Source organism: Varanus komodoensis, unplaced genomic scaffold (genome assembly GCF_004798865.1).
Source record: "Varanus komodoensis strain SLA01 unplaced genomic scaffold, ASM479886v1 scaffold34_1, whole genome shotgun sequence".
NCBI classification, from domain to species: Eukaryota; Metazoa; Chordata; class Lepidosauria; order Squamata; family Varanidae; genus Varanus; species Varanus komodoensis.
This window is the reverse complement of record NW_025335854.1, coordinates 4796719-4810325: the sequence shown is the minus strand read 5'-3', so window position 1 is coordinate 4810325 and position 13607 is coordinate 4796719. Positions and strand designations below refer to the sequence as shown.

Genomic DNA, 13607 nt, shown 5'->3' with positions numbered 1-13607 from the left:
GGCGCGGGCGGAAGCCGGAAGTGAGGTCAACGGCAAACGTTACTAGAGTTAGAAAGGGCCTTTTGAAGGAGGGGGTCTGGCTGTACGGGCGCCGCGCTCGTGGGTGGTCGACCGCCGGGTCTGGACAGGCCGCTCCGTGGCCTCGGAGATGCTCCGCTCGGCTGCCCGAAGGAAGAGAGCGGGGCGCGGAGGTCCCTGCCGTTAAGACATGCTCAGGAGCACTCTTGCCTTGCGTCCCTGGCCGCTCGTTTGCATCTTTTCCGGGGCCGGCGGCCCTTCCGTCGCCTGAAGTTCGCTCCGCGCCGCTCGACGCGTCTCCTCAGGAGTAAGTCCCACGGCATTCAACGGGGCGGGGGGTTGCCGCGGGTTGAACCCGGTCTGGGGGCGCAGTCGGGAGCGGGGGGTGTGCATTTGCGTATTTAAAGTTCCTGTGTCTGGGGGCGGCAGCACAGCGAAATCAGTACATAAATAAATATGGCGCCGCTTCACTAAACCCCAAGCAAAAACACGAATTGACATTTAAAATAATGGGGAAACAAGTGGGGGGAAAGTATGCATTTAAAGGCACGCAGAGCCGGCCCGGGCCTGCGGGGCTGGCCAGCAAGGAGGAGCACCCGCTCCCCAAGGAAGGGCAAGGCCAGAGTCGGGCTGGCCCTGGGGCGAAGCGTGTGTTGCGGGCAGAGCTCGGGAAAGGGGCCGCGATCTCTGTGTTGGGAGGGAGGAACAGGCAGCGGTCTGGCCCAGTGGTCAGCAAGGGTGGTGGATGATAGGGCTTGTAGTCCTGCGCATCTGGAAGGCACGGGTGTGGGGAAGCTACACCCAAGGGGAGCCGCAGGGCATTCAGGGGCTCTCGCTGCAAGAAACCCTTGGGGATTGTGCGGGGAATCTCTTGTGGGGGATGCAGCAGTGGGGAGAAGCGGGCAGGCTGCAATGCCCCGCACGGATCTTTACAACGCTTCTGTGGGTTTGTTAGCTTATTTGCCTAAAACGTGTGTGCTGCCCAATTGTGCCGCAGCACCTCTGGGTGGCTCACAATTGTAAGATAAAAGCACACTTAAAATGCAATATTAATAAAATACAAATCAGAAGGTTGAGTGACATCAACTCTTAAAGGTATTTTTTTTTAAAAGGAAGGTCATCACCTGGCACCGAAAAGAGTATAAGGAAGGTGCCAGGTGACTCTCTTCGGGGAGAGCATTCCAATTTTGGGGAGCAGCTGCAGAAAAGCCCCTGCTCCTAGCAGCCACTCCTCTCAGCGTCCTAAGGGATGGAAAAGAAAAGAAAAAGCCCAAGAAAGCTGCACTCCTCAGCAGATCAACAGTGGGCTGGGCTTGGGGTTCAGGAGGTTTGACCAGCTCCTGGAGGTGGCCAGCGTGACTGAACACTTTGCAGGAAAGAAGGAGGTGGGTGCCAGGAAGATTTGACCGGCTGGGACCTGCACGGCGCGGTCAGTGACTTGGCCTCATGGCTTGTTGTGCTCTTTCGAGATGTCCGTGGAACGTTGTGGGAACATCTCACAAGCAGGTTCCAACAGTCTGGCTGGACTCTGAGCATGTGTGAAAGGACACTGATTCAAAGATGGGCAAGTATGTTCAGCTTTGGGGTTGGCCAGCATTTCCAACGGGCCCTACTTTATTTAAAGTTGTGAGGTTTGTGGCTTTTCCTACCACACTGGAGGACGAGGCGGGAGCCAGTGTGGTGGTCAAAGTGTTGAACTGGGCCCTGGGAGATCCAGGTCCTATTCCCCACTCAGCCATAAAGCTCACCGGGTGACTTTGGGCCAGTTACTCACTGTCAGCCTACCCTAACACATGGAGTTGTCGTGAGCATAAAATGGAATGGAGGAGGCTTATGCAAGCTGGCTTGGGTTCCTTACAAGAGGAAAAAGGACGGGGAATGAATACAATGTAATGTTCTAATATATTGAAATGAATGCAGTGATCTGGAAAGTGGTATAAAAATGTAACATTGTCCTTCCACCAACTTTCCTTTATTCAGTCTTCGAAGTCTGAGTTTACAGACAGGGGCAGTACTCCTTAATCCATGTAATGACTTGGGATTGCTGTCAGTATTTGCTGGTTTCTTTTGGAATGGTCACAGTTTCTGTTCAGGGGCAGTGCTAGGTATGGAAAAGATCTGGAGCTCAGGCCTACAGGACCAAAACAGCACAAATTTGCTTATACTAATATACAAATGCTCTGAAGTCATTCTCTCTCTCTGTCTTTGTGCGTGTGCATGAATTTTGAAGGAACATGGTCTCCCAAGGCACTTCTATTTGTAAAAAGAGTTGCATGAACAGTGAAGAGGAAAGTATTTCATTTCTGGAAAAAAATGGGGCGGCGGGGGGGGGGGGGCGGGCCGGCCAATTCAAGATGAAGCACTTGTGGGCAAGCAATTGGCTAATCCGGGCAACTGGCTTCAGCAGAGATGGAAATGTGTTGCCGCTGCATCATGCATTGCTGATGGTGTTACAATCAGGTGTGTGTTCCAGCATTTCCTGGACGGTGTAACACTGTGCAATACTAGGTAGAACAACATCAGAGTCCGTTGTGACTGGTCTGCTTTCGCCGTAAGAGAAGGCATGGAATACTGGGAAAGAACCCGGTGGAGGAGGTCCCTTGGTGGCATGGAGTGGAAGTGGCTGCAGAGGAAGGTGCTGTGGGGAGAAGCTATCAAAGGGTAATCTGGACTAGGCGAGAAGAGAAGGAAGCCAAGCCAAGCCAATGGGGAAGTAAAATTAGTTGAACCCGGGCAAGAGAAATGCTAGGCTGGGGTACATCTTTTCTGACAGTGGCTTAGTGCGATCCAACTAGTATCAGAAAACTGACACCATTCATTACCTTGTAACCAAAAAAACCAATTTGAGGTTGGGTGGTGTTTTTTTTCAGGTTTGCTTGTTGTTATGATGGTTAATAGGTTAAAGCAATTAACAGAATGATAATCTAGACGGATATTAGTCATATAGATTAGATGTTAATTGCCCGTCTTTCACCTCCACATTCATAGCTCAGAACTCTCTGCATTATAGCACCTAAAAGTTTTTATTATTCAGCTTGGCTGGCTGGGTAGACTTTTGTTGCACTCCTCAAGTTTCAGAAGGTACTTAATTTTGTTCCAGCTTTTATACCCATGTATCTGGGCATAATCTGTTTATGACAACTTCTGGTAGACAAGTAAAGGATTGTACTGACAGCTTCTCACCTACATGCTCCCTTCCTCACACGCTAAGGGCATAATCCAATGAGGCTGTCCGCAGCGTAGGGACATCCTTTCAAGGATAGAGGGAGCCAGGCGCTCCCACCCAAAAAGGAACTTAGGCAGTTAAGTTTCGGCCATCTGTGTCTTCTGCCTCTGTGTGTGAGGACAACCTGAAGTGCCAGTGTGTATGATGTAGTCTGGCAGACGCTCACTCCTCTTGCTGGATCCAAGGTTGGTCTTACAACTGTGCAGTCACAACTGATGCAGAAAGAACCATGCCAGCTGTGAAAGCAGGGGAAGAGTGCTCCACCTTCGGAGTCCTAACTCTGACATGAGAGTTCGTTTCTGAGGTTGGAGCTCGGACTCCAGATTTTCCTGTGTCTGGCCAGACAGCATTTACCAAGCATGGGAGTGTGCCTTAAATATATCGTAGCATGGCTGTTCTTTTATGAAATGTAAAACTAAAATCAAGATCTGCTTCAGGAAACTAGAAGTCATACTGGATCCAACTAGTCATTATTTAAATAGTAATTCCATAGAAAAATTTATAAGTACATTGGGAATAGGATTCTAATGTTTTTCCTCTGCTGTGTTTTCTTTTATTAGGTATTGACATGCCAACATGTCCAAAAAACACAAAAAGGTATCCAGAGAAAAGGATGAGAGTTCTGATAAGAAGGTAAGGAAAGTGTGGCTGTAAACATGTGGAGAACAGTGCTGCAAACACATTAGTAGTTACATAATGGGCATGTTCACATGTTATGACTCACCCTGCCAATAAGCCAAGCTGAGTTGGCATGTGAGCAGTCCACAGTGCATTCAATGGATGAGTGGTCTTAGACTTGGACCTCATATCAGGACTGATTTGTCTGCCTTCTCCCCACTATGATTGCATGCCCTTTTCTCTCCCTTTTTGGCTCCTTTCCCCTTTTTTTCAAAAATTCCAAAAAGCGATCTCCAGTTGGCAACTAGTGGTAGGCTCTCTAAAGTGCCCAAACAGCACAGCATTACTTGATCGCTCCTTTTAAAAAAGTGCTTCAAATACAAGCATTTTTTAAATACTTAATTGCGTACATGCTTTCACACATCCAAAATGGTCTGCCTCACCTGAGCAACACCTTGAGGGGTATCAGCAGTCAAAAAGCAAAAGGCACTCCTCATGGGTATTGACCCAGGCTACCAAGAGGTGATTTTCCACCTTTGTCTGTCTTGACAGTTGTCAAAAGGTGAACTGTCATAGCAAAGGAAAGTTGTGAGTGATCTTTGCTCATGAAATATGTGCCCTGTAACTCACCCCCTTTGCTGCAAGATCTTCAAGGTTTTGTTCTGTTTTTGTCCCTGGCTTCTCTAAGGGTGCTTTCACTTTTCCACTCTTTCTTTTCTAGGTGTTTGGAAAGGTGCAAGACACTCCTTTTCTACATGACCATGGAGATTTGACAGCTGACTGTCAAAACTCTGGTACAGTTGAAAAGGTGTTTTTCTATTCTTTTTAACAAGGCTCTCCATGTTGTTGTTTGTTTGTTTTTGACATGGCCATGTGAGGGTGTGGATGGGACATGCTAGTTTGTTGTTCGCAAACAAGCCACTCTCTGGGAAATGGTCCAGGTTTGCACAATGCCTCATTTTGGCTCCTTGGCACACTGTAAGTTGTGTTGTTTGAATCTGGTGAATCTGAAACATAGAAACAGAGCGAGTCAGAAGGGGCCTCCTGGGCCATCTAGTCTGATCCAGCCGGCTCTACTCCAGCTGGCTCGGCTCACGACATGCCCACCATGTGGACGTCCAGCCTGTCCTTGAACACCCTCACCGATAGGGCTGCAACAACATCCCGTGGAAGCCCATTCCACACTCTCGGGGTCCAAACTGTCAGGAAGTGCTTCCTGGCATCTAAATGGAACCTTGGTTCCCTGAGCTTTGCTCCGTTGGAGCACGCCCTGCCTTCCTCTGTGGGGGAGAACAGATCTCTACCCACCTCCATGTGACATCCCCTCACATACCTGTATAGTACCAACAGGTCCCCTCTGAGTCTTCCCTTCTCAAGGCTGAAGTGACCCAGTTCCCTCAGTCTCCCCATCCCCTGCAAACCGGCTACCAACCTTGTGGCCCTACGCTGCACTGACTCCAACCTGGCTATATCCTTTCTGTAATGAGGGGCCCAGAACTGAGCACAATACTCCAGTTGCAGGCGCACCAGAGTTGTGTAGAGTGGCAGTAATACCTCTCTCAGTCTAGAAGCCACACTTCTGGCTATGCAACCAAGGGTGGCGTTTGCCTTCTTGACCACCACATCACACTGCTGACTCTTGTTCAGCCTGCAGTCAACCAGCACCCCGAGGTCCCTTTCACAAGTGCTGCTCTCCAGCCACTTGTCCCCTAACCTGTACTTATGACACCTATTCCTATGCCACAAGTGTAAGACCTTGCACTTATCTACATTGAACGCCATACTGTTGTCTCCTACCCACTTCCATAGTCTGTCCAGATTCTTTTGGGAGTACCTGCTCCTCAGTTGTGGCCACTGCCCCAGTTTTAGTATCGTCTGCGAATATTATCAGCAGACTGTTCACCCCTTCTTCCATGTCATTTATGAAAAGATTAAACAGGATCGGCCCCAGGACAGAGCCCTGGGGGACCCCGCTTGTCACTGGCTGCCATCCCGACTATTCCCCACTAATGGTTACCCTCTGCTTTTGGTCAGTCAACCATGCCCTAATCCACCGGACAGTGCTTTGGTGTATCCCAAAACTCCTCAATTTCTCCACCAGGATATCATGGGGCACTTTGTCAAAGGCCTTACTGAAATCCAGGTAAACCACATCCACTGCATCCCCTTCATCTAGCCATCTCGAAACCTTGTCATAGAATTCCACAAGGTTTGTCTGGCAAGACCTGTTTTTGCAAAAACAGTGTTGTGTGGCTGCCAGCCTCCCTTCCCTATCTAGCTTCATTAGATCTCTTGCTATTATGAGCCTTTCCATTATTTTTCCTACAATGGACGTAAGGCTAAAAGGTCTGTAATTCCTCATGTCCCTTCTACTACCCCTTTGAAAATTGGGACCACTGACGCCAGAAGTTCCTCTGGAACTTCACCCCTTCTCCACAAGGCCTCAACAATGGAGCCCTGCCAACTCTCTAAGTACTCTCTGGTGTAATCCGCCAGGGCCCAATGCCTTTGTAATGTCCAATGCCCTGAGGAGCCCCTCAACTTCTAGGGGGGGTGACTCTAATCTGTGCCCCTAAGTCCCCGGCCTCATCTAATCTCCTATGCGGATCTCCCCTGTCCAGCTTTGGGGAGAACACAGAGGCCAAATAGTCATTTAGCATCTGTGCCTGTTCCCTCATATCAGTCACTGGATCTCCTTCCTCCTTATTTAGTGGTCCCACCACTTGTCTCCCCTTCCTCTTCCTATTTACATGCTGAAGGAAGCCCTTTTTGTTGCTCTTGATATTCTTGGCAAGTCTCAGCTCGTATTCAGCCTTAGCCTTGCGAAGAATCCTTCTGCAATGGGCCTCCCGGTATTCCCTTTTGTCTATTTGCCCCAGTACCCATTTCCTACAGAGATTCCTCTTTCATCTAATCCCTCTAACCACCTCCTTTCGCATCCATGGTGGCGCTCTCCTTCGCCTCTCTGCCTTACTAACTAGAGGTATCGTCAAGGCTTGCACTTCCAAAACCTCCCTTTTGACTAGGATGAATGATATGAATGTCCAAGCATTAACAGTATTCTTTGTATAGTGCATTTCATGTATTAAAACACATCTTATACATCATCTTAATAATCCCATATATCAATTAAAGCTGAAGTCCTGGGGATTAAGCATATGTACAGTAGCTACTGTGAGAATATCAGTCCATACCGGTTAGTAGGTTCTGTGCTAGCTAACATTTGAGAACCATCCTCAAAATCAGTCTCATGTAAGATACACATGAGATTTGCCAAGGATGCCACAGTGACTGCTCTTGTTCCCTTTGCCTGCCTTTTTATTCCATACTCAGCTCAAAGCAGAGGGCAGATGCATGCGTGGATTTCTTCTCTTTTGCTCTTACAGGCTTGCCAGTCTCATTCACAGTGGAGCAAATACTTCCAATTCTAATGTTTCAGACTGCTAGTCTGAACTGCAAGAAACTGATGAGCAGAAACAGTAGGGAAAGCTACTGTGTAGAGGCTGGAGAATTGGATTTTCTCCTCTTTAGGGCTTTTAGATTAAAATAAGACTATGGAAATATGTGGTCCTTTAACAGTGCAAAGGTTGCATATGGTTAGCTGAAGAGTCTTTCTTAAATGTTTCATGTACTTTTTCAGCTAGACCTTTTGCTTCCTTATTCAGAAATAAGCCTCACTAAATGTCCACAGGACTGCGATCTTAATTCATAGAACAGTTAAAAGTTAAGAAGGGTTGTAAATGGAACAGAGCAGATTTGGGACAACCAACAAAGTCCCCCCCCCCCCCCGGCCCTCTCTCTTTTGCTGTAGCGTGGAACTTGTTATGAAAGGAAGGAGGAATACTGCTCTGGGTCATATTGGAGGGCTAGGAATCATAGATTTCAATTTTTATTATTCTTTCAGAAAAATGAAACGGCAGAAATTGAAAGCAAGCTTGTGAAAGAGCAGCCAAGTCAAAGGTAAATCGCTCTTTTCCATTAAGGGCAGTCACTTAAAAATATTTATTCTTATTCTAGCAAAATAATGGTTCTTCCTTGAGAATTCAGAAACCTAAATTGCCTATGTTTGGAGAAAAACAGCATTGCATGAGTTCCATTTATTACTCTGGGGCTTCAGATTGGAGCATATGTCCGACTTAATGAATTACATTATCACACAGTTATACATAAATAATGTTTACAATATCCTCAAAATTTAAAAAATGTTAAAAGAAAGGCATCAGTCACCCTAGAGAGCGAGAGAAATCCTCTTTTTGTGTGGAATTCATGAAGAAAGTGGTATCATGACCATCTGTAGTTCTAAAGCTTTTGATTCCTGAAAGAACTGTGAAAATGAAACTGCAGCACTTTCTAATTATTAAGTAATTATTGTATTACATTTCTATATTGCCCATAGACAAAGCTGTCTCGGTGGTTCACAACATTTTAAGTCACCCGTCCAGATTTCAACCAGACCTGATCTACCTGCTGCTGAGATTCGGCAGGGTTATGCACTTCAATGTACCAGACAGTTGATACTGGAAGAATCTTTGGGCCATAGGCCCAGTGATGCTTACACAGAACAAGCAGTGGAAATTAGCATGTTTTCTTTCTGTAGCCTCCAAGGTCTGAGGGTCTTGTGCCCTTTGTGGATGACTGTTTTACCAAAGTGTTGGAGAGATGGGGTTGAGGGTGACACTTCCTCTAGGCCTGTAGGAAAGGCCTGGGCAAGATGGCAGTCGAGCCCACAACATGCCTAAGAGTGGATACCAGGCTGACATCAAGACGCTTTTCAATTTTGGGGTTAGAAGCAATCGCACACACAACTGTGAGGTAACCCTGAAGAACTGGAACGAATTTTGGCATACAGTGGGCAGGTGGTAATTTCTCTCTCTTGATTTCTGTGAGCTACGTTGTGAGATAGTCATTGCTGAGAAAGCGGAACAAAAACCCAGCAAATCAATAAATAGTCTAGCACTGCCTTTCACCTTCCATTGTTCCTTTTTCCAGTTGCCATTTTCAGCATTCAATAGGCCCTGTGCCATGCTGAGCTCTTGGGTAGTTGTTCGACGTCGTGTTTTGCAATATCACTTTAATTTTAATGTACAAGTGTGTATATTTCTCTCCTCCTAGGAAGTCTCTCAGTTAGGCAAAAGGCTGTACTTTGTTTGGGTGGTCCTGTTTTGCTCACAGATTGATAGGCCTTGGTCACCCAAGCTTCGTACTGGGGGAATGTGGATAATGTCTTCAGGAATGGTGTGAGAGATTTCAGCATATCCCATGTATATGCACATGATTTTATGATTCAGTGATCTAATTGTAGTTTTTTTGCGGGGGGGGGGTTCAAAGGTATTTCAGAGTTTGAGATAATTAAAGTAGCTAGTGAATATGATAAATCATGATAAATCACCTCTCCTTCTCCCTCTGTGTGTGTTTGTGTGTGTGTGTGTGTTCTTTAGCAAATATCAATTGAATATTTATTTATTTTATTACTCCGGGGCTTCAGATTGGAGCATATGTCCAATATGCTTGCTTATTGCCCATTGCTTAGGCTCCACTCAGAAGAATGTCGTTTAATTCAATGGGACTTACTGCCTGGTAAGGGTATCTAGGTTTCAAACCTACAGATTCCTGGCCATGGAAAGATATTATCACAGATATTCTGAATGATTTGGTGAACAGTAAAAGAGGTACTTCTTTGTTTCTAATTGAGCAGTATAGAAATGCTTTTAAATAAATTTCCAGGATCTGACCATCCCATTTCGGTAATACCTTTTTTTTTACTAGTTTTCCTTACTGACAATCTCCATGTACTTTTGCCCTATAGAAAACTGGGGGCAGTTGAAGTACAGGCAACTTGTTTTCACTGGCAAAATTGTAAATGTTCTCCATTCATTAGATTTGTAACTATGTTGCTTTGTTGCTATTTCAGCAAGGAAAATGAGAGAGATTTGCATCTGACTGTGCATTGCTTTATGCATTGCGGTGCTCACATTGGTCACATTAAGTTATAAGTGCGTTGCCCATGTGCCTTATGGAGGGGGATGCAGATTCCTATGTGGAACTGTGAGCTGCTGTTGTCATACAGAGCTGAATGTGACCAACATCTCTATTTAAAATGACCAAAAATATTGAAAACATTCTAGCTTCTGTCAGTTTTTCTAGGTACACCATTCATAAGCTTGAGAGAACACTAGAACTTTTCTCCAGCTTTTTCTGCTTGAACATAACCTTCAGTTTGTTGGACTCTAATCTCCACTATCACAAATTTCTTTGTGATAATTTCTCATTGTGATGCATCTGCAGGTTGGCTGGCAACACTGAACACATGAAGACAAAAAGCTGTCTGGATCTCAGAGATACTAAAGGCCTCCAAGAAGACATTTCAACAGATAGACGAAAGGCTTGTAGTGCTTTGGTGCCCCCTGTGGTGCATGGGAAGGTCATAATGCATTTTAAAAATAAGGCTCAACCTGTTGGGAAGAGAAGCCACATGGATTCTGCAGTGGCATTTTCTAGCAAGGAATGCTCTGACAAAAATATGTGTGTTGACCCTGATACTGAAAGAAGAAAAGTGGAGTCACTGCAGTTGAAGATCCTGAACAACCGGAGGAAAAACAAAATGAAGACCAAAGTGAAGCATAGTGGACTAAAAGAAGTAATTAAGAAAAGTTTGCTGGAGAAGCTCAAGGAAACTACTCTACCTGTGAACTCTTCTTCCCACCATAAGGAGAAGACTTTGAAATCATGTGAATTGCGTAGAAAACAGGGCATTTCAGAGGAGCCATATTCCAGCTTTTCAGCCTTTAATTTCTCAAGTCTGAAATCACCCACACAGGCCTTTAGAAACACTTCTGAAAGGACCAAGCATATTTCACCAGAATTACCTAGCAAAAACGACAAAGAGATGCAAGCCCCCCCCTTGACTGAACCATCCAAGTGTTGGAAGTATAAACAGAAAAGACCATTGCCTACAGAGTCCACCAAGGATATTGGTAATCCAAGGATCCTGGGAAATAAAAGTAAACCTGTGGCATTTCATACGACTCAGGTAAAATGAAAATCTTCTCATGGGTAGTAGTTCTTTGCTGAGCTCTAAGGAAGGCGGTTTCTAACCAAGGTTCAGTTTGGATGCCAGGAAGTACTTCCTGATGGTTAGGACCCCTAAGGTATGGAATGGGCTTCCACAGGAGGTGGGTGAGGCCCCATTGGTGAATGGTAGGCATGTCGTGAGCAGAACCAGCAGGAGCTGGGGGTCAGACTAGATGGTCCAGGAGATCCCTTTCTGACTTGCTCTGTTTCTATGTTTCTAATTGCTGTAAGAATAAAATGGATAGGAGGCAGAGAGCACCTGGGTTCCTTACTGGGAAAAAGGATGGGTCTCCATTTCTATGTTTCCCTTTTTCACAGTCGCATTTTCTATAGCGATGTGTTTTCTATTGTTTTAATAATTAATGTTTTATATAGTAGTTTTATATTTATTGTATTTTTATATCTTGTCAGCTGTCCTGAGTGCTTGAAGCAATAGGACGGGGTATAAATGTATGTAATAAATAATAATAAAAATAAATAAATAATGACCATTGTTTATGCAGGAAGGGTAGCAAATGACATAGTTGAGTGGTGGAGGAGCTGTTGCTTATTTGATGCCATCGGTGTTTTGCTAACATCACATCGTGAGTAAAGGAGGCAAATCTCCTCTCTGCCCTGCAGAGGTCTACACTCTACATTTTACAGTGCAGCAGTGGCACCTGAGCAAGGCCTTTATGTGTACTTAGCTGTGCTCAGAGCTGGGAATGTGGCTAGAATGAAGCCAAAGGTTTCTCAGAAGAGTTAGATTTTGGGGGAGAGTTTTTCAGGGGTAAAGAGAGGTGGCACTCTAATGCCTGTTCTGGGGAAGATTTCTAGGCTGAAGGGGTGCCAAGAGGGAATGCCCACTGTCATTCAGTTGAAACTGTAAAGTAAAACCAAACCCACAATTGTCTAGCCCTCATGGAATTTTGCCCCGTTTTCCCTAGAACGGGAGTGTGTACATGCTAGGGCCTCATTTAGGTGAATGAGCTCCTTGTACTTGTCTTCCCTGCTCCTCTGAAATCGCTCCAAGGTTCCAGTAAAATGCCACCTCTGCAATCAGTCAAACTGTTCATCAGCAAATATTTGGTACACCAGAGTTTTTGTGGGTTTTAGGGTTTGTTTGCTTTTTACAGAGCGCTGAAGCTTCATGTTCTTCCTGTGAAGCCATTGAAGATGCTGATGAGGACCAAGAGGTTAGTGGTTAAGTAACTTTATTCTCAGGACACAGCACTATTTGTGAATGGTTACCCTTAGCTCATCCCTTTAAACAACTTCCTTTTCCATTCTTATTGACCCAGTAGGTTTTCAAAAACCATATGCATCCTTTACGTTAATAGCAAACTCATTCCCTGACAGGGGGTGCTGGAGTACGCCAAAAAGGTGTTGTCCATGAACAGCAAGGAGGAATTACCAGGCTTGGGGGAACTTGGGGCTTGCAAAGGTATAGGAAACTTTTACAAAAAAAGAGGCCTCTCTTTTTTTAAGCCTAGTGAAGACAAAGTACACCTGATCACCATGGAAGGCTTACTCAGCCTTCCCAAGCTGGTATCTTAAGATGCTTCGGAATGTAGCTTGCACAATTCTTCATCATTAGGAATGCTGGCATAGGTTATTGGGAGCTGAACTCCAAAACAGCTGGCAGGCACCAGGGTGGGGAAGGATGCCTTACTGACTGTTGGAAAACTAAGAGAGAAAGATCAGGACTGAGGGCAAGGCTGGCTGGCTAGAACAATGCACTGGAGCATTCCCTGTTGCAATGTTTTGTTGCAGGTCCTACTTCCAAATAAACCTAAGAGCAGAACCATGTAGGTAGCACTGGAGCCAAAATTTGCGGTTATTTCTATAGATCAGGGCTGGACAAATTTCCGCCGTGTCTCCTCTGTCAAAGCCATTCCTCTGAGGCAGAAGTGAAGACCAGGGAGTAGGTAGGCAGTGAAAAGCAGGGAATAGTGGCCAGGAAGTGCTGCAGCCCACAAGAGGGTGGGTACGACTACGTTTATGTTCCCCAGTATCCAAAGATGTGCTGGCATTCTTTGTCCCTGAGGAGGAACAGCCGGGGAGCATTGATGGGGTTTGACCCTAAGTAGGTGCCCGCGGATGCCAACTACTGACTCCACCCCGATTTCATATGAATATTGCCTTTCCATAGATGCAGATTGTGGAAGATTTGCACGCAGCTCGCATTGACAATAAGATGGCGTTGCCAGTGGTGCAGACCTGTGGGGAATTGACCAGCATGGAGATAGACCTGCGAGATGATGAATCAAATATGTCTTTCAGTAAGCTGAACTGTAATCAAGCGTTCTGTGTTGTCCACTCTTTAATAAGGTGATGGAAGGAAGGAAGTCCCAGGGGGCAGCCAAATAATTGACTTCCTCTCTCTTTGTAACAGGATCTCTTTCTGGCCTGAATACTTTGATTGTGGTTGACACTAATATAATGATCCGCCATCTAGAATACATTAAGTTTTTGAAGAACAGGGTTATTCCAGGTATGTGTGGATTTAGCCCTATGGGAAGTGTTTGAAACGTGTGGATCTAAAAGGTCCTGCCCAAAGCCAGGGCTGTTTGCATACCAGGGCTGAGCCTCAAGTTCCTGTTTCACTCATCCAGCAGGCGGCCTTGGTTTGGCTTTGCTGATCATAGCTGGGAAGCGTCAGTAGGCGACCTTCTAGCCTCTTTCGTCAGCTTTA

General features: G+C 45.7%; 1 protein-coding gene across 3 annotated transcripts in view; it reads left to right on the top strand.

Moving 5' to 3' along the window:
* The first annotated feature begins 53 nt into the window (after window positions 1–53).
* Window positions 54–13607, top strand: part of SWT1 (SWT1 RNA endoribonuclease homolog) — a 32822-nt gene continuing 19268 nt past the window's right edge. For 2 of the 3 annotated variants that reach the window (XR_006415594.1, XM_044439282.1), the window contains exons 1-8: window positions 54–325; window positions 3805–3877; window positions 4584–4670; window positions 7767–7822; window positions 10148–10892; window positions 12049–12108; window positions 13065–13194; window positions 13308–13406. Coding sequence is in view for 2 of the 3 variants with exons in the window: in XM_044439282.1 (XP_044295217.1) it covers window positions 3821–3877; window positions 4584–4670; window positions 7767–7822; window positions 10148–10892; window positions 12049–12108; window positions 13065–13194; window positions 13308–13406 (1234 nt within the window). In the remaining variant the exon portion in view is untranslated. The remainder of the gene's footprint in view (window positions 326–3804; window positions 3878–4583; window positions 4671–7766; window positions 7823–10147; window positions 10893–12048; window positions 12109–13064; window positions 13195–13307; window positions 13407–13607) is intronic. The other variant, XM_044439283.1, reaches the window with a different exon arrangement.